At 37.8% G+C, this 26,736-nt stretch overlaps 2 protein-coding genes across 8 annotated transcripts in view; one reads left to right on the top strand and one right to left on the bottom strand.

The window, feature by feature from the left end:
* Positions 1-26,736, top strand: part of prima1 (proline rich membrane anchor 1) — a 349,594-nt gene that overhangs the window by 162,096 nt on the left and 160,762 nt on the right. The window contains exon 4 of one of the 2 annotated variants that reach the window (XM_072568301.1): positions 8,493-11,226. The exons of the other annotated variant lie outside the window; for it this stretch is intronic. Coding sequence (XP_072424402.1) covers positions 8,493-8,532 — 40 coding nt within the window. The 3' untranslated portion in view covers positions 8,533-11,226. Of the gene's footprint in view, positions 1-8,492; positions 11,227-26,736 lie in introns of those variants that run through there. 2 annotated transcript variants of the gene reach the window in all.
* Positions 763-26,736, bottom strand: part of LOC140476150 (protein unc-79 homolog) — a 229,188-nt gene continuing 203,214 nt past the window's right edge. For 4 of the 6 annotated variants that reach the window (XM_072568293.1, XM_072568292.1, XM_072568291.1 and 1 more), the window contains 7 exons: positions 26,552-26,641; positions 18,894-19,069; positions 17,012-17,195; positions 11,223-11,420; positions 10,053-10,130; positions 4,820-4,861; positions 763-4,704 (listed from right to left, as the gene is read on the bottom strand). In XM_072568293.1, the coding sequence (XP_072424394.1) occupies positions 4,504-4,704; positions 4,820-4,861; positions 10,053-10,130; positions 11,223-11,420; positions 17,012-17,195; positions 18,894-19,069; positions 26,552-26,641 (969 nt within the window). In that variant the 3' untranslated portion in view covers positions 763-4,503. Of the gene's footprint in view, positions 4,705-4,819; positions 4,862-10,052; positions 10,131-11,222; positions 11,421-17,011; positions 17,196-18,893; positions 19,070-19,536; positions 25,219-26,551; positions 26,642-26,736 lie in introns of those variants that run through there. The other 2 variants (XM_072568296.1, XM_072568294.1) reach the window with 2 other exon arrangements.

Genomic DNA, 26,736 nt, shown 5'->3' on the forward strand with positions numbered 1-26,736 from the left:
TTGCAACAACAATCGAGGTTTGTGAAATATATCATTTCCATTGCATGACACTAATCTTTTGCTATAAATTCTGTGTCTTATGGTCCTGCTCCACAACCACCTGAACAAGGAGTGGCGCTGAAAAAGCTAGTGCTTCCAGATAAACCTGTTGGACTATCACCTAGTGTTGTGTCATTTTTAACTTCAATATCAGTGGCCTAATGCAACAAAAATTTACACCTAGCTTTTATTACAGTTTCTGAAACAAGCCAACTGAATATTTAGTGCATACCACAACATATTAACTATATACTGAAAAGGAAGAAAAATCAGTTGGATTTGGGGTGACTAAAATTGGAGAATGAAATTGTGAACATGGGCAATGTGAGCAATAGAAGACCATTGGTCAAACATGCTGGACCATTCAACTAAATCCTGGCTGATCTTTTACCTCAGTATTACTTTTCTAACATGTTCCCCAAACACTTTAATATCTGTAAATCTAGAAATCTAGCAATCGCTGTCTTGACTATATTTGATAATTGGGCCTACACAGCCTTCTGCAATACAGATTTCCAAAGATTCGCTGCCTGCTGGGTGAAAAAACTCTTCATCTCAGTTTTAAATGGCCTACCTCTATTTTGAGGCTGTCTTCCTTGGTTTTAGACATCCCAACTAAGAGAAAAATCCTTCCTACATTTATCCTGTCGAGCCCTGTATTAATTTTGTGTGATTCAATAAGATCACCTCTACTCAGCTAAACTCCAAAGAATATAGGCCCAAATTCTTCAATCTCTCTTCAGAGCATATCTCCTCCCCAACCAATCCCAGGGGCTAGTCCACTAAAACTTTGTTGCACTCTTAATACTCCAGATGCATTCTTACCAAACATTTATGTAAAATACATTAAGATTGATTTACTCTAGCACTCAAATTTTCTTGCAATCAAGGTCAACATGCCCTTTACCTTCTGAATTGCTTGCTTTATTTACAAATTAACTTACACTGACATATAAGCTCAGATACACAGTTCCTTTTGGACATCAACACTTCTCAATCTCTCACCATTCAAGATTTCACATTTCTGCTTTTACTACAACGTGAGATAACTTCACATTTTTTCACATTATATTCCATCTTCCATCTGTCACACTTGCCTAAATCTCCGTTAAGTTTTTTGCATCCTTTTCACATCCATATCCCCACCTATTTTTTGTGCCACCAGCAAATTTGAAAATATTGTATTTGGTCCTCACATTCAAATCGTTAATATAGGTTGTGAATACTTGGAACCCATGCACTGATCTTCATGGTACCCTACTCATCACTGACTGGCAACGTCAAAACAGCCTGTTTATTTTGACTCTGTTTTCTGCCCATTAACCAATTCTTGTCCTTTCAAACACATTGCCCCTGCATTTCAGAAGTTCTTTACAATGATACAGTCCATATGTAAAGGGATTGTTTTCCAATGTTAGCACCCTATTTTCCTAAATGGATAATGTTATGTAAAGGCTTTAGGACACCGCAGCAATATTACAATAACATCACAGAGCTGCTTTCTGCATGGCATAAATAACAGTGTGGGTGGAGTTAGATACAAAAAGTTGTTCTTTTTTCCCCCACAGTGAAATAAATTCCTAATTACCAGGAGTAAAGCATAACACTTTTGTTATACGATTGCATTATTACTTTGAAGTGTAATGTTTAAAAAGCAAGATCTTGGACTTGATATTTTTTCTGAGAACCACAAATTGAGAATGATTTTGGATTGTATACATAATTTTCCAGAATATGCTAGTGCTATCGGCCAGCTGGCGGTTTTCATTTTTCTTGACATTTTCTTTCCACCAACTTTCCTTATGACAAATTTCACATATCTTTGAAGTAAAAGTTATTGTCTTTTATTTAAAAGAAAAATATTTTCCAAGCAAAATCCAATTAAAACAAGACAACACAATGTCTGGCAAAATTAAGTTCCAAGTGGTTTAATATGTAGAAAATAACTTTCTAACAATAGTTGGCAATCATTTCTGCATCATGAATTTCTGTTATTATGACCTTCAATGATAGTGCTGAACATTTTAAGAGAAATATTCTCTGGGAAGCATTCAAGGTGAACAACTTTGCATTGAATATCCCAGTGTCTTTCTTCCTTTTGCAATACTTCAGCCTCCAAAATTTTATTATTTAACCACTTTGGCAGGTACTGTAAGATCATGCCTCTGTTAATGAAATGAAATAATGAAATGTGTACATGAGTATGTATGGTTGAATATAAAAAATTAGATATTGCTTCTCCTGTGTTTGCATGAAGTTTAATATGGAGAAATTATACTGTTTCAAAAACTGCAATATTAACATATTAGGGAAGAAAACAAAACATGATTATACTTGAAGTCCCACAACAGACTAAATATAGGTTCTTAAAGATTGATCCTATGAGTATTGCTGAAGAACATTCCAATCCATTTCCAAACAGTGTGGACAATTTTTCGAATGCTCTTTATGAAATATATAGAAAAAAATACAGCAATGAAGCACAAACAAATGGGGAATTTTCCTTGAGTCTTAATAATAAAAGTGAATGCTCTTATTAATAAATAAAATGGAGAGCTCAAGTGATATTGCATCAATGTGTAATCTATGCAACTAAAAAAAATCAGTTATGAGCACATTCACAGTAAAGCCTGACTGGAAAAGGTTTTTAAAAGCAAGTGGGTGCAAAAATAACACTAGCAATTATTCCGCTGTTGTTAGTATTGCTATCAATCTAAATCTTGTCTAAAAAACCTTGCAATAGAAGTGTCTCCTTTATATCTAAAACAGCCTGCAGCCTGTCCCTTTCCCACAGCACTGTAACCAAAGGTCACCCAAATAAAATTGATTAATTCATCTCAGTGATTGAAGCTGGAATATTTCTGGTTATTACACTCACTGCTGGGTAATTTACTCACTCTGCCATCAAGTGTGAACTTAAAGCTCTGCCCTTTAAATTTGCAGTTATCAAGATGATATAACAGCATTTAAATTGAATCATTGTTTTGATACGTTTACACAAAAACAGATTTCAACTAATTAATTGTTTTTTAAAGATCTACTAATACAGCATTTTTGATTAAAATTGGAAAAGTCACCAGAAATTTTAAGAACAATAAATATGCAGGTTTTGTATGTACTGCATACTCAGCTTCAAATGTTATCACTATTTTCTTTATACATCTACAGTGTTGTAAGCCCTTATAATACTCATTAACAAATCCACATGCCTCGTTCTAAAATCTTCTTCCTTCACTGGTAAACTTTGGTCATTTCAAAGTAAGTGGAAAAACTGACATCTCAACCATTTTGTTTTATAAGTATGATTCTTACAGCTTAATTACTGAATTGTAGATATTCAACATCAGTCTATCTTTTTCAAGATGAAACAGATGAGCAAAGGTGAATAGTTAAAGTGACCAATAGGAATCAGAAGAGAAATAAGCGGAAAACGAATATCAAACAAAAATAATTGTAATTTACACTAGACCATTTTTAACTTAGAAAATACACTTTTATCTTCCACTATAGAATTACATATTCATTGTTCCACAAAATATGCATCTAATTTCATGATATGAGCAATAATTTACAGGAAAGTATATACAATCTACTGGATACTAAAATGACCAGTTTCTACCCAATTTTCAATCATGTTTACATTGATCTAAAGATATTATTTACACCTACAGCGTAGTGGAAAACCATCAGCTGAACAGGTAAATCAATTTCATTTCAATATTATTGCAAAGTATGTCCTCAATACTATGTTTTCACATACTTGATACTTTTAGGAGTTAGCATTCTTCCAGAGATAGAATTGGGACACTAAGTAGATTTTTTGATGTACAGAGAAAGGTACAGTTTCAGTAAATGTCAAGAGCAAAGAAACAGCACATTTTCTAGTACACCTGCATATATTCCAATAGAGAATATACAGAAGAACACGATATCAGAACTGACATTACATTTGTTTGTCAATATTACAAGAGTGTTGTTAGATAATGGGAAAGAACAAATATGTTTTGAACTAACAAAAATAGTAATCTAATCAGGAATTGTATTTTCAACAACAAAATGATTATCGGAAGGTACAGTATCACTCAAATGTGCTAATTTAATGGTAATTAAAACAACTCATAGAAGACAAAGGCATGTGAAATAGTCCATTTAAAAAGACTTTTATAAACAGATATGTAGATAAAGTATGACATCTCAAACACTCTGTGCAGTTCAATTGACGTATAAGATTGATCAATCTATAGTATTAAATTACAAAATACTTTCTCTAATAAAACTGAGTTCATTATAGTATTTATGTGCAACACTTAATTAATCTTTTACAATATCTGTAAAGAAGATAAAATGATTAGATATATACACACAGAGGCTGTTCAGTTGCCAACATGCATCTAATGTTTTATCAGCATAACAGGCCTGACAAGAGACGCTATTCCTTCAAATCAGGGTACATAAAAAGGCAATTTAAAGAGGATAAAATTGAGATGCAGCTTCTGATGACTGTATTTCCACCTGAGCCATTTTGAACTGAGTACATTGCAGCCATTTACGGAGTACTGATGAATTTGTGCTCATCTGCCCAGATCCCTGGAAAGACTGCAAGACATGATGGTTGACATTATTCTGGATTGATTGAAGGCGCAACTGCAGACCCGCTGAAAGATGCTGTTGAGTTAAGGCCAGGTGGAAAATAAAAGTTGATTAGTTATAATATTTATTATTAAAAAGTAAAAACAATGTGCAATCATACTAACCTTTTGTGGTTAGCAATAACACTTACCTTTAAATTTGACTGAATCATTGGTAACCACATTGGTATCAGCTGTTCAAAGAAGAAAAATGTTACAAATTATCATTGTTTTCAACAGTTAAACAAAACATTAGACATTAATTCCCTGCCAAATTACTGCAACCAAAAAGTATAAATTATGTTGAAATTTTATCAACTGTAATCTGCTACTGGCACCTTAAGCATCTATAGATTCTAAAATGCAAATTATTTGGAACAATTTAACAGTGAAGAGCTGAATAGTGCGATGACACAGAGAATGCTGGAGAAATTCATCAGGACAGCAGAAGTGTTCTGAAGAGTCATCCCAGACTTGAAAAATTAACCCACTGCCATCAGATCTGCCAAATTTCTCCAGTGGACTCTGTGGTTGCTTCAGATTACCAGCATTTTGCTTTTATTACTATGATGACAGACCACATTAGAACTTCGATCTTTTCTTTCTTATAGCTTTGGGACATAGATTCATCTAAGCAATTTGCACCTTAATTATCCTGTCATTAGCAAGTGATAAGCAAACACATGGGACTGAATTTTCCCATTTCCAGTGAGTGTTTTGTCGAGTGAGATTCGCAGTGCCCGGTCCATTGTGGCACATCACACAATCTTCTGCATCATCACTGCCAGGACCTGCCAGCATCATGTCACTGGCACAACATTTAAATACCAACTGCACACCCTTTGGATGCCGGAAGCAAGGAACTGCTCCTCACGCCATGCTGCTTGACCAGTATAACTGAGGGCATGGCCCCAAAAGGAAAGTTCATACAGTGATTTTCTAATAGAGACTGAGAGGTGCTGCTTGATGGTGTAACAGAAATACCTTATTCTGATGACAACCAACGGAAGCCATATCCCCAGTCTCAACTCACCAAGACCGAGTTAGTAGAGCATATCCTTTCTGTGTCCCGGGTTAAACACACAGCAGTGCAGGAAGAAGGTAAATGATCTTCAGTGTTCTGCAAGGTGAAGTACCATCATCTTCTCTCTGTTACCTCACACTCACTTTGACTGGGCCACTGCACACATACCTCTCACCCAGACTTATGCATTACAATTCTTACTATTGCATACATCATGTCCATTCGACAGCCCTCACCCACATCAACTTCCCAAACTACCAACTTGCTTCCTGCTCACTCAACGTGGGCACTTCATCACCTTTCCTGTTCTTCCAGCCAGTTCCATCATACTCAAGCCCTGCCCTTAGTGAGCTTCATTATGTTGCCCTCCCAATTCCACCAGCACTAACTCATTATTAATCTGTATGAGTTCTTAAACCCTTTTAGACAACTAATTCCTGCTCCTCTCTTATGTGGATACATGTGGCATTCAAAAAACCTTGGGCAAAAAACAGCTGTCTGCTGGAGACACTCAGCTCCACCTTCATCTTGGAGGTGGAACCTACTGATGCCTGATAGAATGCACGGACAAAGTTGTCACTTGCACATCCCACCAGTTCAGAGACTTTCAAATCAGTGAGTTCTCCATGCAGATTAGCCTCAGGAGCACATTCTGGTGAGCACATGTCTCCACAGCTGAGGAGAAACCCCAAGGTCACTGGCACTCAAAATACTGGCTGTAAGCCACCACAATAGGTCGACCTAAAGAAAAGGCACCCATACACTGCACAAACCAGGCCCTCCCACACTTCAAGCCTAGTATGTGAATGCAGGAGCTCTAAGACACTGGCTTCTAATGGTACTATGGAATGTGTTTCCAAAAGGCCAAACCCACTTGTTAGCTTCTATTTTCGCTTGTCCAATTACATATGCTCAGCTGACATGACAAGGAAGTAGTGTGAACAATGCAATGCTCCTGATTATGCACTCCTGGACAAAGAACTGCTCATGAAGTACAATTTGCACAGAATTCTATTTTGAATTGCCCCCCTTTCCATCAGTGACCCCAATTCCAATGAAGTCTTTCCTACTTTCCCCAGAACTTTCCCCAGTAAGCCCCTGGCACTCCCCATGAGCAAATCCCCATGACTGACAGTATCGATAAATTGTGGAGCTGCAAAAAGCACAGCAGGTCAAGCAGCATCAGAAAAGCAGGCGAGTCAAAGTTTCGGGCCGGACCCTTCATCAGGACAAGTCCTGCCTGAAACTTCGACTCTCCTGATCTTCTGATGCTGCTTCACCTGCTGTGCTTTGTCCAGTTCAACATTTTATCGACTCTGACTTCCCAGCATCTGCAGTCCTCACTATTCCCACATCTGACAGTGGCTCACCCACTCAATAATGTAACGTTAGCAGCCTGCAAAAAACTCTAATACTCCTGTGCACTAAAAAGCAATGCAAGTCACAGAGCATGGCAGCTTCAAGTAAGCACAAAGTAGTCAGCAATATGAAATGAAGCTAAGAGCTTAGATTGATGGTTTCCTGATAGTGGCTTGTGCAGACAAAGAGCAGAGGAAGATGGCATCTATGGAGCATGAGCAGGTTGTAGTGAACACCACGTTGGATGAAGGCCATGATGAGATTTCAGTCACCAGGCACTCATTATGACTTCCACGTCAGGAATTTGTGCCAACTAGGTTATTGAGGAAGGGGAGAATTGGAAGTGGCATACATGTAAATGAGATATGTAGAGCTAAAAATGAGATACACAGCTATGGGAATAAGGTAGCCATTACTCAATAGGAAGATTCTGAAGTCGCCATTTAAAGCTTAAGGAGAAAATTGAGAATATTTTCTCAATGAAACGGTTCTGATTTTGTTTCATTCTCACCATTTTCCATGTTACTCCTGGGAAAAGAAAATCCTGCTCATGGTGCTTTCATGCAAATTCATTGAGCCCTTGAAGACCTCTTGACATCCATTCTTTGTATAAGATGCAAGTTTGTACAATTTATTTGTTCTTTGCTCTCCAAAACAACCATGAGTCTCAGTAACAAGGCTGATTTGTGCATCAATAGCATACATCCCATTTGTATAAAGACACAGTAGTTGGAAGATTAGTTATTAGTGATGTTCATCTCATTGTGCAGATCAGTCAGGTCATATATTGCTTAAGCCACAGAAACTGCAACTCCAACACACATCAACAGGAGCCTTTCAACTTCATTTTAGACAATGCTTAAAAATCCCGTAATTTTCCATATTGTTCTCAGTATTAGTTCAGCTGTCTCAGTGGCACTTTCATCATCAAGCCCCATTATCTCACCTCAATACAATGCTGATTAAGTGCTGCATTACTGGAGGTACTGTCTTCAGATGACTCCGATAAATGCACAAGATTTTAAAACAGTATATTTTTAACAAAGCAAATGCAGTTTTCTTGCAGTTATATTCAACATTTTCTCTACAACTAGCACAAATAAATAGATTACCTGGTTACTGACTCACTGTTTAATTGGCTCTTACTAAGCCCAATAGGTTACCAGAGTTACTGTATATTGACTGCTTTTGAAAAATAATCCAGTGGCTGTAAAAGGTATTGAATGTCATGAAGAGGTTACAGAATGTAAACTAAGTGAAGCATATTCCTTCCATATTGAGCTTTGAATTAACTGCACATTGGCTTGCTGCAAAATGATACAATAATTATTTATATTATAATAATTAGCTATGCATATCTATCTTATATTATCCAGGATCTATATCAGGCTATAAGAGAATAATTGTGATGGTTATATTTTATTTTATTTTCTATCTACTAGGGTTGGACATCTTGACCAGAATGAACTCCACCTTCGATGATATGAAGCTTGACAGAATGTCTGATTTATGAAATACAATTATTCTGCATTGCTTATGTCATGGATCCAAGTTATTTGGATCTATGAATCTAACTGTGGCTTTACTAATTTCCGGGGTGATTGAAAAATGAAACCAACCAAACTCCAATGATAATAAAAATATACCAAGATTTCATAAAAATACCATACCCTTCAATGTAAGCTCAAAATTATGGAAGTTCTTATAAGTCATTTACTGGAATCATATCAAGCCATCTAGTATAGTTTCTAAATAAAATCCATCTAACCAGGAACTAAAAGTCAAAGGGAATGTATTTCGTTACAACAATAAAATCAGCATTCACAATGCATTCTGTGGTGTAAAATGGGATTATTTCTCATGTAATATTTGAAATGCTCAAAACCTGAGTCATAGCAGTAAATCGCAAAAATAAGTACCTTTTTATACAGAACTACTGTTCATTATTAAAATACAACCATTATTGACAGTGATATTTCCATAGTTTGCATGTTGAGCATTATGAATTTTCCACCTTTATGTAACTGAACCAGTATTTGATTTTCATGGGGGAGCTTGGAAGTTTCAGTCACAAAATATTCTGATCTAGCAGACACTTCTCCCTAAATGGCCCACTGCCCACTGTCCTTTAATTCCCAGGTGCAGGATGGAGTCAGGCCCTCTGCCTCTGAATGCAGTGGAAGGTGGTCAATTATGTTGCCGGCAAGAGCTGAGGTGGGCTGATTAGTATGTTCATCTCAGTTCTCTGGTACTTTTGTCCAGTTGTATTAGGTTTCTCCCCCTCACCCCTCACCACCCCCATGATCCTATATAAATAAAAAAAAGTATTAGTGCTCCCATTCAAAAATGCTTAATACTGAAGAAAAGCTAATGCATGAAACCCATTTAAACAAATCAAATGACATTGAGTAATTGATATGTTGTAAAAACTAATAAGCATCTATTCACTAACTACATTAAAGACAATTAATTGTTCAGTAACATCCAAATATCTACATAGTCCCCTGCTGAGATAAGTAGTTTTAGACCTTTTGATTCTCATCATTATAATACACCTTGGAATATCTAAATAATGGACTGTACTGAAATTGCTAAACAGGGGGCTAATTTTCTTTTTTGTAAGCTGACCATCATACTGTCAGCAAAAATGGGGTCAACCAGAACTGGAGGCTGGACCTTTACATCTAAGTTCCTCCAGATATTTTTAAAGATCCCCTAAGTCATACTGACTCAGTGAAGATATGTGCCATGTGTGTTTTAATTCCAATGATTTATTAGAGGTAGCTTCACACAGTAATAGATTTTGTTTTTGTTTTCAAAATTAGAATAACTTGAGTGTAAATTTCTCATAACAGATTGCTAAAATAAATTCATATCTTAAAATTATGTGGTGGAGCAAATCCCTGTTAAAAGGAGAATGAGTGCCATCCAGTTAGCATAGGCATGTAAGTATTCTGTAAAAACATGATCTCTCACATCAGATATAATAAAAATGTAATTACCTTCACAAAGATGGTTGAGTTGCATTCCTGTAGCGCTTCCATCAGGTTGATAACATGCAAGCAAACCATTTCTACCATCTACAACACAGGGAATACATTTTCACTTGAGAAAAGGTTAAAATAAAAGTTAATAGGTTTGTAAAGTTGGTTTTTAGAGCATTATTCAACATATTTACACAAATGTGAAAAGTTGGAAATCTGAAATAAAACTGAGAAAGCTGTTAATCCTCAGCAGATCTAGCAGCATTCTTGCAGACAAAAGGAGAGTGAACATTTTGAGTCACTGGCCTTTCAGGAAAGGTCTTAAGCATGAATACTGCTCCTTTCTTTGGACACACTGCCTGACCTGATCAATACACTAGATTTGATTTAGGTTATTGGTTTTAAGGATACTTCTATAATTAATCAGAGAATTGGTGACACAATGGTTGTGTCCATGTCAGCTTTGTGCAGTAGGGACTCAGTTTAGTTTCACTTCCCTCCTTTACCCTGTAGCCCTGAAAATATTTTCTCTTTGGTTAATTATTCAACTCACTTTTGAAAGAATCAATTGAATCTGCTCTACCACACTCTTAGAATTGTAGCAGTACAAGAAGTTGGCTTGCCAACAATTTCTCAAGTAGAATTAGGGCAAAAGTTTTTTTAAAAAACAGATCAAACCACTTTACTGATTTTTTTTAATAAAGGGTTTTTTTCTTGTCACCTTTGGTTCATTTGCTTTAAACGTGGTTTTCAAATGGTGACCAAAAGGGAGATTCTCTCTCACCACCTGATGAAGGAGCGGTGTTCCGAAAGCTAGTGTGCTTCCAATTAAACCTGTTGGACTATAGTCTGGTGTTGTATGATTTTTAGATTTCTCATGATTTTTGAATCTCCACAATACTTCATCAAATCTCATCTTAACATTCTCTTCTCTAAGGACAACAGTCCAAGCTTCCTTAATGTGCCTAAATAACTGAGTCCCTCATCTCTTGTACCATTTTCTTAAGCCTTTCCTGCACATCCCTAATATTTCCCACCCTTTCTAAACTGTGGTGCATAGAATTGGACACAATACTCCAAATTAGGCTGAGCCAGTGTCTTATAAAGGCTAACTATAACTCTCATGTCTTTGCATTCTTTTAGCCAGGGTAAAGAACAGTAGGTTCAAATATTCTGTTTGTTACTCACCATTTTGTTGTGAACCATCAGCTGTAAAATGCTAGGTGTAACCCGACTCCAGAATTCGAGGGCTGTCAAAGTGGCTGTGCAAACAAACTCATTCAGGCTCTGTAGTGTCGGAATAGAAGCTGCTTGTTCGCAGTATACTGTCCAAAGTTGGGCAAATATGAATGCATGGAATAGGGAGCACATATGTAATACAGATGTCTATAAATAAAAAGCAAAAAAATCAAATTTATTGCATTTAAGTTTCTACACATAACATTAAAGTCATAGTTTTTTTTAAAACAGCTATCCCATATTAAAAACATTTATACAAGACTAATGGAAGTATTAATTGGTACATTACAATGTTTAACTGATTCCATGAGATACTGTAAAGATGTTATGACTTTAACTTGTACTAACACAGGTACAGAACAATAAGTAATACTTGAATGTGGTATTTTGGTTTGAGAAAATGGAAATCTTTCTAGCAAAGAGTTAATGACATTTTATTCAACTCATTATGTATTTAGTTAATGAGTGTTGATGCCATTTTAAAAGTTATCATAAATTGAATTGTTAGAATCACAATAGGACAGCACAGAAGGAGACTATCAGGCCATTGAGTCTGCTATGGCTCTTTTGAACAATATTCCAGGTATTCTCCCTGACCCACTCTTTCCCCATAGTTCTACAATTTGATCTCCTTCAAGAATTAGACCAGTTTCCTCTTGACAGCTGCTGTTGAATCTATGTCTATAATCCTGTCAGGCAGAGCATTCCAAATGTGTCACAGGGGTCTTAATTTTTTTTACAATTGATGTATGTGACTTTGATGAAAGATTAAAGGTAAAGTTGCCATGTTCAGATCAAAGAAAATCACAAAAAATAAAGAAAGGATGCAATGGAAGATACAAACAAGGAAAAATGATGGTTGATTAATTCATTGCATTGAAAACAGATTCAAAGGGAAGAAAGTGAAACTGACACCCAGATGAATTTCAACCCGACTTTGTGCCTAAACTGCATTATTCTGGTGATACTATTCTTGAAGTGAATGGGCTGATTCAGCAGGAGGCAAGCTCAGTACCCTGGAGATATAAATTGCTTATCTGGAACTCGTAGAAAATCAAGTAAAACCCATACAGGGTGCTGCTGCTGTGCTACCAATGTGGTCCAGCAGTTCATGGAAGGACCAGGATGACAAAATGACATAAAATATTATGGTCACCAAGTTGAAGGAATGGTGCTCATCCCAGGTTTAGTTATCCCTTCACATTTTACAAAAGTCAACATATGGAACTAAGCTTTATTTTGCAGCTTGGTGACCCTGACCCTGACAGCTGTACATTAATGTGCATCAGTCTGTTTGGCTTTGCACGGAAAAAATATTGAAAATCCTATGTTTGTTGCAGACAGACCCCTAAACAAGCTCCTTAAGGAACCACTACCTGGCATCAAATAGGATTCTGATTACCACCATTCTCTTTCAAAATTGTAAAACATCCAGAAGTGATGGGATCCAGTTGTATACAACTGGATACAACTTTCAACTCACTCCTGTACCCATTCCTGTCCCCATGGCAACTGAAAATCCATCCCAGTGTGCTTAATGAGGATCAGGGAACATTATCAAAATGGCCCAGAGTTGACCTTTTTTATGCACTACTGCACTATATTAAACTGACACCCTGTCTATTTATTACAGGAGGATTTTAAAATCAAAACAGATGTCTAGCACCCTAGTCTACAGTAGTCCACTAATTATGCTGAAAACATATGTATGGTCATTTACTTCATTACCTTCTGCAAGAACTTGCTGTTCATCAAATGGCTACCATTTTTCTCTATCAAATAGTTTCCACTCTTGAAAGAAATTAATACTTGTGAAGCAGTTTAATACAGTTCTGTGAGTGATAAACTCTTCCATGTTTTAAATAGCTATCTTTCAGAGGAGAATGTTACTTAAATTAATCGTAAATGCAATTCGTCTGTTAGGTATAATAATATGTTCGGCACAATAGGCAAAATAGACTGCACAGACTGACTGCTAATGGAATTTTCTTTGTAATGAGTTACAAATAGACGTGGAAATCTGTCCTTTTTTCTTCTTTGTTGTTAATTTTACACTAAGTACGATATAAAATATCTGTGCCATTTAAGAAATTTTCTGGGAAAACATCGAGGTTGAAAGAACCATTATTATTCAGGAGGATTTGGAAAATTTGTCTCAAGCCAAAGATAACTAGCTAACAATGATTCATCATAAATATTTAGTTTTATGTGTTAGATTTGACTATATTATCCATGAATATAAAACAGGGATAAGGTTGGATAATAAATCCTCCTGTTCCTTGGATGCTGCCTGACCTGCTGCGCTTTTCCAGCAACACATTTTCAGCTCTGATCTCCAGTCCTCACTTTCTCCCCTAATAAATTCATGAACAGGTTAAATTCTTGACGAGAATCATCAATCTGGGCATCCATTCCCAGTGTCTAGAGCATCCTGATTAACTCTTCCACATTTCCACAAATTGTCCCAACATGTTATCTGGATTTGATCTTCATTCTACTATCCTATTCCCCAAATAGTTTCCACAATCTACTTCCCACTGAACCTCAGGCTGTTCCTTTCCTCTGCACCACATTATAAAATGTTTGCTGTCTGATAAACAATTCCCTCCATCTGCATGACATCATGGATACAAGTTAGTATGAGGTAAAAATCTGCCATTCTAGAGGAGTCGGTTCAAAGGATCAAATAGTCTACACCAAATAGCTTCATCTTCTTAAGTTCTTATTGTTGAGGAGTATATGATTTCATTATGGCATTATTTCTCATCAAAATCTGGTTCACAGATGGCAACTACTTATTTCTCATAAAGGTCTTTTCCAGATAATTGTTCCGTCCCACTTACTGAATGCCGGGAAAACAACACTGCACACTTCAAATTGCACACTAGTCTATACTTCTAGCCATTCAGTTCTTTCACCAAATTTGTCATTGATCCTTAACATTGATCAGCCACCCAGATGCCTTTCCCATCTTTCCCTTCATCCCATGAATGAAAAGACTGCTTACTCTCAACAATTGCAACCTCCATCTTACTGGCTATTTATCTCAACAGATAACTCCTCAATTCCACATTGCAAATGCATTTCAACATGGGTAAATGTGAGTTTGTACGTTTTAGTAGCAAGAATATGGAGGTCACTACTTGGCAGGTGCAAGTCTAGGTAGCATATAGGAAGAAAGGGATCTCAGAGTTCAAGTACGTCAATCATCAAAAGCTGCACCAAAGGTTACCAAGGTCTTAAAAGAAAGGTCTCAGCTTTATTTCTAGAGAGGCAGCATTAAAAATCAGGGAGGTATGATAATGATAAACCCAACCTTAGCTATATCATATTTAGTGTATGATTACCATGTCGTAAAAAGTAGGATAAAGAGAGGTACTGGAAAGCATGCAGAGAAGATTTACAAGGATAATATCAGAAATACATAGGTTTATTTATCAGGAAAGAATCGACAGACTGGGTCTCTTGCCTTGAAAAATGGCTTATGGATGATTTAATTGAGGCATTTTAAATTATGAAAGGTTTTTAAAAGAGTGGATGCAGAGAAAATGATTTCCATTTTGGGGAAGAGCTAAATTGGATAATCACCAAGAAATCCAAAATGAAAATTTAGAAATTTTATTACCCATAGAGTGCTGAGAATGTCGAACTCACTACCACAGGGATTGTTTGAAGCAAATAATATAAATGCATTTAAGGAGAGGCTAGACAAACTCACTAGGGAAAATGGGATAGATGATTACATTGGTAGGTTTAGATAAGAAACTGTGGGAGGAGGCTCACATGAAGCATAAACACCAATATAAACTGGTTAGGTCAAATGGCCTGTTTTGTACCACATATTCTATGTATTAATTTCATAATCCATCACCTTCTATGCCCAAGTCTTCATAAAACTCTATGGCATCCTGAAGTGCAGCTATAATTTCAAGCTTTTGTTCTTCATCATTATTTCCCATCTCCTACTACATTTTCCATTCTTATCTCAGGTGCTGATTGAATATTTTCATCAGATCTATAATCATCAGTTTAGTTTTTCTGATTCCTTTATCTTTCCTTATCCCACACACATTTCCATTTACTCTGATTCTGTATTTTTTGCTCAAATTCCATCCTATGCAAACTCAATATGTATGCATAAATCCTCGACTTCATTGAGTTCCCAACTAGCCAAATTTCTCTCCTCATATTATATGAAGTGCATTCTGATATATGTTTGCAGTGCAGTGTGATGTATGATATAGAATGCATTGTGATATATGATTTGGAGTGCATTATGATGTATGTTATGGAATACATTCTGATAAGTGATTTGGAGTACATTGTGATATATGACATGGAATATATTGTGATTCATGATTTGGAGTGTATTGTGATAAGTGATATGGAATACATTGTGATATATGATTTCAAGTGCACTGTGATATTTGATTTGGAGTGAATTGTGATATATGACATAGAATGCATTATGATATATGGTTTGGAGTGAATTGTGATATATGATAATGGAGTGCATTGTGATTCATTATTTGAAGTACATTGTTATGTATGATATGGAATACATTGTGATACACAATTTGGGGTGCATTGTGCTATATGATATGGAGTGCATTGTGATGTATGATAGGGAATACATCCTGATATATGTTTTGGAGTGTATTGTGATGTATGATTTGGAGTGCAGTGTGATATATGATATGGAATACATTCTCATATATGATTTGGAGTACATTGCGATGTGTGGGATGGAACATATTGTGATATATGATTTGGAGTGCATTGTGATACATGATGTGGAGTGTATTGTGATCTATGATATGGAATAGATTGTGATATATGATTTGGAAAGCATTGTGGTATATGATATGGAGTGCATTGTGATGTATGATATGGAATGCATCCTGATATATGATTTGGGGTGCATTGTGATAAATGATATCGAATGCATTATGACATATGATTTGGAATGAAATGTGATATATGATATGGAATACAATGTGATATATGATTTGGAGTGCATTGTGATGTATGACATGGAATACATTCTGATACATGATTTGGAGTACATCATGATGTATTATATGGTATTACTTTTCTATAATGGACAGGTAAAGTTTTAAGGTAAGAATTGAACATAACAAGTAAAGCTAGTCATAAGATACTGAATAGCAGTGACTGACTTCACACTAGCCACTGAATTTTCCTAAAACTAATTACAAATTATTTTTAATCAAATCTACGTTAATGTTCTTCCAATTATTTATTTCAGCATGAAGATTGTGCATAACAACAATCATATCAGAGCGATTGTGACACAAAAAAGCTAAAACAAAATAAAATCACCTCATGAAATGTTAGAAAGAATGCACATATTTATAGACACAGAAGCATCATGGAGTGGTGTACTCCTGAACCTTAGACCTTAAGTATAATTTATACAGTACTTCATAGATAATTAGGTTCCATATACAATGGAATCTAGATGCATCTACATGAATCGAGATTACAGCATCTCCCAATCTCTGATTATACATTCAGAAACCCTGGAAAAATGAAGTAAATAGCCATTTTCAGCAGTCTATATTATTTCTCTTGAAGTTCCAGCGAGAACTCTTCAGGCATTTCCAGATGCTAGGTTTTTGTGCAGACATATAATGTACAGTTTGCAGTGAAACCAGTGAATGGCATTCTCTAGATTCTCAGGGTTCAGATTATAATTTGTGAAATGTTCACATTACCTTGGATTGTTCAGGAAATCCAATCAAGATAACTATAAGATGATCTGCAATATGTGAACCAGCATCCAAAGGAATGGGCATGCATGAAGTGGATCCTGAACACACAACACTATGTGTAAGAGACCCCAGCAGCAGCCATGACAAAAGACGAACATGGGAAACGCACTCAATAAATTCTTTTGGACTATAATGTTTCATGGGGGAGAAAAAGAAAAAAAAAGCAATTAGGCACTTATGGACTGATTCATATTTATTAATAAATTCAGTGATCACCTTCGATAATACATCTTTTTAGAGTTTGTGATTTGTTTCCTTTAAGGTATTATTTTGGCTTGTGATTAATTAAAGAAATCTGAATCGACATTATGGACTGGGAATTACAGTTGGAATGATAGGAAAACTATCAGTGTTTACCATCATTACAAGGTAATTACAGCAAAGGCTGCCATCTGCACATGTGCAATTCATTGTGGAAATCTGCAAGTTGCCTTCAGCAACATCCTGCTTCTCTACAGGGTGCATTGGTGCAGTCATTTCAGATGCAATCAACGAAATCAGTGTTTTGATTCGAAGTCTAACTATTTACGCACATTTCTCGCTAGAAAACTAGTGAAATTGTTAAGTCTTGTTCAAACAGTAGTAACTGGATACGAAGCATTCAGTACTGATTCAGTACTATGAGGTAGTGGGTAGGTGGAGGCAGGGTTGCAGGCGGATGGAATCTGGGCCAGTAATCAGCCAAAATGCGCTGAAATTTTGTTCATGGCTTTGTGGCTCATTTGTGATATCGGAGATTGAACAGTCTGCTGTTGTGAAAATTCATACAGTATGGCTAAAGATGAATTGGTTTCCCTCCCACAGTCAAACAATTCCCACTATTGTTAAACTGGCCATTGTATGCATCTTGACTGTATAAGATACATTACATCGCAAAATTTGGCTCATGCCATGCTGAAACATGTCTTATAAATAATCTCCAAAGTCATGTACCTCATTTAGCCTCCTTTTTCATTTTGTGTGTTCCAATTTAAACATGACCAGCAATCAGTACTGATAAAACACTTGTGAAAGCAAATTTATAAGCATAGAGTGATATTCCCTTCTAAGCATGTTTAAAAATCCCACGATTTCTAAAATAATGAAATCTTTTAAAAAATTATTATTTTAAAGTTTGTTTTCAAATCTCGACTTCTATCCTAATCCCATGCATTTGTATCAATTTTTATTTTGTTTTCTACAATAAATGAGTAACTCAATCGGATTGTCTGACCAGCCCGCCAGACACTGACTACATAGTGGGCGGCACGGTGGCACAGTGGTTAGCACTGCTGCCTCACAGTGCCAGAGACGGGTTCAATTCCCGACTCAGGTGACTGACTGTGTGGAGTTTGCACATTCTCCCCATGTCTGCGTGGGTTTCCTCCGGGTGCTCCGGTTTCCTCCCACAGTCCAAAGATGTGCAGGTCAGGTGAATTGGCCATGCTAAATTGCCCACAGTGTTAGGTAAAGGGGTAAATGTATGGGAATGAGTGGGTTATGCTTCGGCAGGTCGGTGTGGACTTGTTGGGCCGAAGGGCCTGTTTCCACAATGTAAGTAATCTAATCCAATATGGTGCCAGATTCAAGGTCATGTCAGAAAATAGGAAATTGAAGCTCTACATAAATTCTTTAACATTTTGCGAAATGTTTGTGGCCAGTTTTGTTTGGAGCCCAGTAGCATGAATGACCCCTTCACGATGCCCACAAAATCCAGACAAATGTAATTTTCAGAACACAGTGCTATAATCTACATTATTTTACTTGTAGAAAGTGATAGTTTTCATTTCTAGAAACAAAGTCTACATTTATGTGGCAAACATATTGCTAACATTCACCACATTACCCTTGTTGCATGGCTGAGGGAGGATGATATAGCCAAGGCAAGTAGCGAAGGACTGCTTTATTATCGCGATGATTTCCCCTGGCAATTTCCATTGCTGCTATCTGTGCCAATCCTACTTTAAGGTGCCCGCCAAAAGTATCTTCATGCAAAGGCTGAGAACAAGTCTTCATGTGATCCTGGAAAGCAAAGAATTTCCAACCTACATTTAATCATAAGTAATTGAGGCCACAGCAATTATTCTCAGTGCTCCAACTATGAGGTAGTGAGTAGGTGGAGGCAGGGTTGCAGGCGGATGGAATCTTGTCCAGTAATCAGCCAGAATTTGCTGAAATTTTGTTAATGGCTTTGCGGCTCATTTGTGATATCTGAGATTGAACAGTCTGCTGTTGTGAAAATTCATACAGTATGGCTAAAGATGAGTTGGTTACCCTCCCACAGTCAAACACTTCCCACTATTGTTAAACTGGCCATTGTATACATCTTTCTGGATTAGTGGTGCTGGAAGAGCACAGCAGTTCAGGCAGCATCCAAGTAGCTTCGAAATCGACGTTTCGGGCAAAAGCCCTTCATCAGGAATAAAGGGCTTTTGCCCGAAACGTCGATTTCGAAGCTACTTGGATGCTGCCTGAACTGCTGTGCTCTTCCAGCACCACTAATCCAGAATCTGGTTTCCAGCATCTGCAGTCATTGTTTTTACATTGTATGCATCTTGATTGTATAAGATACATTACATCGCAAAATTTGGCTCATGCCATGTTCAAACATGTCTTATAAATAATCTCCAAAGTTATGTACCTCATTTAGCCTCCTTTTTCATTTTGTGCGTTCCAATTTAAACATGACCAGCAATGAAGCTTTATCTTAAACAAATCAATGGTTAGTTTATTACACAATTATTACAGGAAGTCATTAAGTTAACAGTGATCCAATTATGAACTAAAATGTAGGTAAAAAAAGTTAAAAGTCTGTAATGGATAACAGATACTTGTAACGATGAAAACAAGACCAGTCTGTTATTGTTGCAGATCTGCCACTTGCTTGAACATTGTCTTTCTGAAATGGTCGGTTTGAAAACTTGAACTCAGAATTTAGCAGCTGTGACAGTTTCTGTAGTCAAATAGTTGGAGGTTGTTTCATCAAGTTGACTGAACAGAAAATGTACCTAGGTGGAGTGAGGCTCCTTTATTTTGCCCTTATGATGCTCATGGTAACCCAGTTCAAAACTGTCTCACCATGTTTCCACTTGAGGTAATAGACCGTTTAATGAAGATAATTAACCGTTAGCCATCTCAGTCACTGGTTTAGATTGTTCTCATAGTCAGGGTGCAGTGAAACTAAGAAGAGCCATTCCTGGAGAAACCATTATCACAGAATTTCTGTTTACCCTTGGAAATGACCAATGAATTTCAAAAAGATCTTTTATGATTTCTTCCTGATATAAATATATACCAGCTCAACTTTCAACAGTGAACATCTTAACCCTGGAAGCTATTTTTGTAGGATTCTATGACCACATTAAATAAAAAAATGTTGTTTTCTTTAGAAAGCACACAATATTCATTACATAGTCATGACATTTTGCGTCTGTAGTAGTACTGGCACTGATTGTGCTGTGTACAATGATTCATAGAGTTCTGAGCAGTTGAGAGAGGTGCTTGACTTCTCCAAGGAGTTCATTGAAGTTTGAAATCCCCGGGAGGGGACCATTCGCTGCTGCCGATTAGCCACTGCCCTTTCACCGCCAAGGATGCTCATTGGCTGCTGAGGGCGATTCGCCACCGCAAGTGTTTGTAACTCATTTTTATGTATAAACCAATAAAATTATATTCATTTCACGTCTTTTTTTATTAATATATACTATGTTGTTGTATAAATAAAGGGGACTGAGAAGTATGAAAGAACAGTCGGGAGGGAAAACAATCAGTACATATATATATTTCCAGTGGCGAATAGTCTCCAGAGGTCAAACGACCCCAGTGGAGAAACGCTGGTTGCGAACTGGCAGTGGCTAATCGGCGGCGGCGAATGTGCCGTGGCAAATCATCACCAACCCTGAAATCCCATCATCACTCAGCAGTGCACTTGCCTGGGGTACAGCGCAACAGGGAGAAGGAAGAACATTTCTCCTGTTTTCAAGTCAGTCTGGTGCAATGTCTACGACAGTTATGGTTCACCAAGGAGACAGTCAATAAAATGTACCACATCCTGCAGCGGAGACTAAACCAGTGATGGAGAACAGAGCAAGGATGGTGCTAACATTGGAGTACTGGAGATCACTAGCATCTCATGCAGTGCTGCATCAGGGAAGAAACAGAAGATAAATGCACGAAGAAAATAAACTCATTGTCGTCTCTCTAAACAGGGACACACAGGATGAGTAGCATTGGTTTTGAAAGAACAGCTGGACTCCCAACTGTGCAAGGCATCATTGACTGTATGCATGTGGCTGTACAGGTGCCACAGGTTACCAGAGAGATTGATGACAGCTTTAAAGTGAATCAGTCACTAAATGTGCTGTAGTTATGTGGGCATTATTACGAATATCCACTAAACTGGCAGAAGACATGATGCTTTTATCCTGCACAAGTTAACCACAGCTCCCATATTTGACCAACCAAAAGTCAGAATATGACTGCTAGTGGCACAGACTGTCTGTATTACCAACCTTGCCACCATCTGACTACATGTTGGCAGTGTACATATGAGAGACATGAGACCACCAGGAACATCATGAAGCAGATTATCAGTGTTGTAAAGCTGGTTCCCATACTTGGATCCTCGGTAGGAGACTACCAGTATTCATCACTGCCTTTCTCTAATCTTATGTGTTCCTCTGAAACTAGCTCTCTTGAGGGCACAGCCTTGGGAGGAGGAAGAGTAGGGGAAAGAGAGAAGGTACCTCCAATTCTTTCACTACAAATGGGCTGTCAGTGAATAGTCAATCAGGTTTTAATTCTCTTAATTCTCATCTCCATTTAATTATCCATTTACAATTCCCCATCTTTTCATCCTTTTGTGATAAAACATTACAGCATCCTCTTGGCCAAAATCTTGAAATACGTCAAAAATCCATTCCACAACTTTACTTAACAAAACTTACAATAACACACACAGAACTATTCACCCTTAGGCACTCTCCCTGTGGCTACTTTTGCCAGCCCTACTGCTCCTACACAATACTTCTCCAGAGGTTATAACTGGACTGTTGGAAAGCTGCTGATTTCTAACAAAGGAGACTGCAGATGATGTTGGTGACAACTTTAAACTCGAAAGCCTAGTTTCGATGTGCTCTGCCTCAACACTATCGATGGCAATCTGAGCAGATGACTGAGCATAACATAGAGAGAAGCAGTAGTGTATTGATTATGGTATTGTCACTAGACTAGTAATCTAGAGATCCAGGCTAATGCTTTGGGGCCATAGATTCAAGTCCCAGCAAGGCAGATGGTGAAATTTGTATCAATTAATAAATCTGGAAAGCTAGCCTAATGCTGACCATGAAAAGAATGCATTTATTTTTGTTGCAAACACCAATCTGATTTACTAATGCCCTTCAGGAAAGGAAAATCAGCCAATATGCAACTTGAATCTGGATCCATAGCAATTTGGTTGACTCTTGAGTGGCCAGAAATGGCAAACCATTAGCAAGCTACAATGTTTGTTGGATGGCACGAAATCAGTATCAGTCAAGTTACCAGAAATGAGAATGGCATCTACAGTTAATCCTGAAAAGTCCTCTTTACAAACATCTGAGGGCATGTGACAAAACTGGGAGAGTTACCCCACAGATCAGCAAAGCAGTAGCCTAACTTAGTCATTCTCAGAATCATACTTTAACAATATTCCAGACACCACATCACTGACAGGACAAATCTTCCAAGGTGTTGGCAAAGTTTTACCCTGTGAGTACATTGACTTTGGCTTCCTGAAATCTCAACATCACCCCATCCCATTCACTGCCACTACCTTCTCCAGCTCCGCAATTATTTTCAATGTTGAAAACAAATGGTACAGAAGCACAGAGGGTGGCAATGGCCCTATCAGCTTAACCCTTTCAAAGCCAGACAGGTCCAGATGAAGGTGGACATCATGCTCAACAAGGACATCATCAAACCAAGCCAGCGTGAGTGGAGTTAGCTGATCATCGTAGTTCCCAAACTGGACAGGACTCAATGATTCTGCTGAATTATTGGAAGGTCAATGCTGTTACAAAATCAGACTCATACCCAATTCCTAGATTGAAGGACTGTATCGAGAAAGTTGGACAAGCCAGTTACATCACCAAGATGGACTTAATGCGTGGTTACTGGCAAGTACCTTTAGATTAGAGACGTTACAGTATGGAAACAGGCCCTTCAGCCCAACAAGTCCACAACCACCCCCCAAAGAGCAATCCACCCAGACCCATTCCCCCACCCTATATTTACTCCTGACTAATGTACCTAACACCAAGAGCAACTTAGCATAGCCAATTCACCTGGCCTGCGCGTCTTTGGACTGTGGGTGCACCCAGAGGAAACCCACGCAGACACGGGTGAATGTGCAAACTCCACACATTCGCCCGAGGCAGGAATTGAACCTGGGTCCCTGGTGCTGTGAGACAATTAAGAACTAGGGCCACAGATGCAAAGGCACATCACCGCCGAAAAGTTCCCCTCCATGCCATACAGAATCCTGATTTTTCAACTATAATCATGTTTAGTCACTGTCGCTGGAATCCTAAGAGTCTCTCCCTAAAGCACCGAGACTGCCCTTACACCAAAAGGATGACAGTGTTCAAGAAGGCAGCTCACACCTTCTCAAGGACAGTTAGGGACAGGCAATAAATGTTGGTCCAGGCTGTAAAACCCATGTTCACTGAACACATTAAAAAAAAGCGAGGGCTGAGTAATAAGGTGGAAGCATCTGTTGACAATATAGTAAGTCAATGTTCCAAAGTAGAACTACCACTCTGCTGAGCAGGCTCCTCAAAAATTCAACAATCTGCTGGAGCAAAGAATGCTGACTGCTGAGGGAGCTTGGCATCTTCAACCATGGTGATAAGCACCAAGCTGGGCTTGCTGAGGACAGTCTGGACTTCCGTTGCAGCACATGCATGATCTGTGGCTTCTGCTTGTACTGCAATGGTAGCTGATACGTCATTTCATTTCATTTCAGCTGGGTCTACAAGTTCTAACTTGGAGTTGACCACTTCTCCACTGGAAAGTTGGGTTCCAAGCCCTTTAACAATCACAACAGGTTTTGTGACAATGAACTAAACATCTTACGTGCATACTCATCAGTTTTCTCTTCTGTGCCATCCCATTAGTTTACTCATCTGAGTTCTCCATCTTCCCCTAGACAGGCAGTGGTCCACTGAGATCTGATGACTCACCATGTGCTGGTCTGCTCTGTAATACCCTCTACACTACATGCACTGCCAATATCTAGCAGGTTGCTAAAGAGTTGAATCAAGTGCAGATGCTTCTTCTTCAGATGGTTGCTATTGTTCCCACCCTTCATGGTGAACCTGCATTGCCTGATCAAGCGTGGCAATTTAAAATTAAGGACTGGGGTGAGGGAAGGTGTGGGGTAGCAAGACCATTGTTACACTATCTGCAGCTTGCACCTCACACCAGATGAGGGTGAGACAGTTTGGGAATGTGCAATGCCACAATCCTGAATATTATTGTGATGCTGAGGCTGAGGCTGACAACAGATGAGTCCGTGTCAGCCCAATAATTCACAGTATTATCTCCTCCAAGCCTATCCCTGGACAGTTCTCTGCTATAATTGAGTGCAACCTTGTCCTGTAGGCGAGTGGGAAGAATGTGACTGGATCAATGTGGCTGTCATTGCTGAATAGCCAGAATTACGTGAAATCTGCAAGAGGTGGGTGCGAGGGCAGCAGCATTGGTAAGTTTATGAGAGTGAGGTGAAGTATCTGATTGTTAGGCATGAGTCCTAATTGCTGCTTGAAGACTGATATTAGCATGGTGTACTCAGTTGTGTACGAGGTTGATGGTTGAGGGTGGTTAGGAAATAACATTTGAAGATGCATTCACTGACTTTAAAAACCTGGGTCTCGCCTGCTGCTTCATTGGCAGTCCTGATGCAATGTGATTGACTTTCCCAAACAGTTCCATAAAGTCCCTGAATGCACATACCCTTTAAGAAGTTGCAGTTAGCTGTAACTTCTGCCAGTCACAGACATTCCTCAGCTGTCTTGCTGAATATGCAGTCAGTCAAGGGCTGAATTCCATAATGAAGGCACTTTGTTGAATAAACACCCATTGTAATCCCTGAATCTGCTGATGAGCTTCAGTGAATTCTTGCCCATTGAATTCTAAGTTAGAAACAGCTATGTTGTAAACCACATTCACAAGATTTTGGTCATTTGTTTCGGATGGTCACAAAAAATATATACATGTCTTTTCAGCTTCAGTAAGGGCAAGCAAATGCAAAACAAAATTATCTTCTTGTCATTTAGGAAGCCTACTGAGGCATTCAGTTCGTAACAGTATCCTTGGAAGCAATAAGCCTATACCAATTATGTACTTTGACAGGGCTTCTCCTGAAGTATGGACAGGCAATCAGAGCTAATCCAAATCATGGTCACACTTCAATGCAGCATAACCTTTTCCAATTGCAGATCACATTTTGAATAAATTTGACTCGACTCAACATAGTTATATACCAAAATACATAATTATCTTAACAGGAAAATAGAGTTTCTATCCCACCCAATCCCTGCCAATATTTACTCTTCACATAAACTTTTTTTCATCCACTAATCCACAATCTAATCCTACATGGTGTTGACATCATTTCTGTTGAAATAAATATGCTGGAATGAAATGTAACTATCTCATAACTCTCTGAGGAAATAAATTACATTTACTCTCTGCTCTAAATATGAACAAATAATTAAGAATAGGAATAGCCCATTTGGCCCCTTGAGCCGTCTCCAGCCTTAGATGATGGCTGATCTTATAGTAGACTCAACTCTACTTTCCTTCCCTCCCACTTTGATTCCCTTGTCAATTAAAAATCAAATTCAGCCTTAAAAATCATCAATGAACCTGCCTCCACTCAGAGTGGAGGAAGAGAAGTCTACAGAGTTAACAACTCTGAGAAAAAGCATTTCTCCTTTCCATCTTAAATAGGAGACTCCATCTTTTTTCAAATTGTGTCATGTTAGTTCTAGTCTCTCCCACAAGGGGTAACTCTCTCAGCATTCACTCTGTCAAGTTCCCTCAGGCTCTTATTGGTTTTAAAAAGCTAATCTCTCACTCTCCTAAACTCCAATGAATAAATTCCAACTATTCTATCTTTACTTATTATACATTACAAGTACTCATGTATTTATGGTAACATATTCTTGACCCCACTCAACCACTGAAAAGTCTGTTTCTTTCTATCTTGCTCCATTCTCTCATACTGTTGAAGATATCTCTCATATTGACCATTATTGTTCTATTAAAACTTTGCTATTCCTCATATTAGGTTACATCCAAATAAGCCTGCATTGCATCCTCTCTAAGCTAAAAATGCCTTCATATTAATATTAAGCCCAACTTTCAGACAGATGAGGTCAGTAGCCAAATTTTCCAACCCATTCCCACTTCATAGTGATGGATTTCAAGATCATAAGAGCTGAAACAGAATTTTTAACATACCTTCAATTTGGTCAGTGTGTGCATATCAGCTATAAAGTCTAGCAGTTCACTTACATACTGTCGCATGCATTCCATTGCTGCCGTTGTGTACTGCAAGAGTTAATAAAGAGATGTACATTATCAAAAACTACAAAACAAAATTTGTTTCATAAAGTGTCAGATTGGTGTTTCCGTAATGAAAGTAT

The sequence above is a fragment of the Chiloscyllium punctatum genome, chromosome 4 (genome assembly GCF_047496795.1).
Source record: "Chiloscyllium punctatum isolate Juve2018m chromosome 4, sChiPun1.3, whole genome shotgun sequence".
Taxonomy (NCBI): domain Eukaryota; kingdom Metazoa; phylum Chordata; class Chondrichthyes; order Orectolobiformes; family Hemiscylliidae; genus Chiloscyllium; species Chiloscyllium punctatum.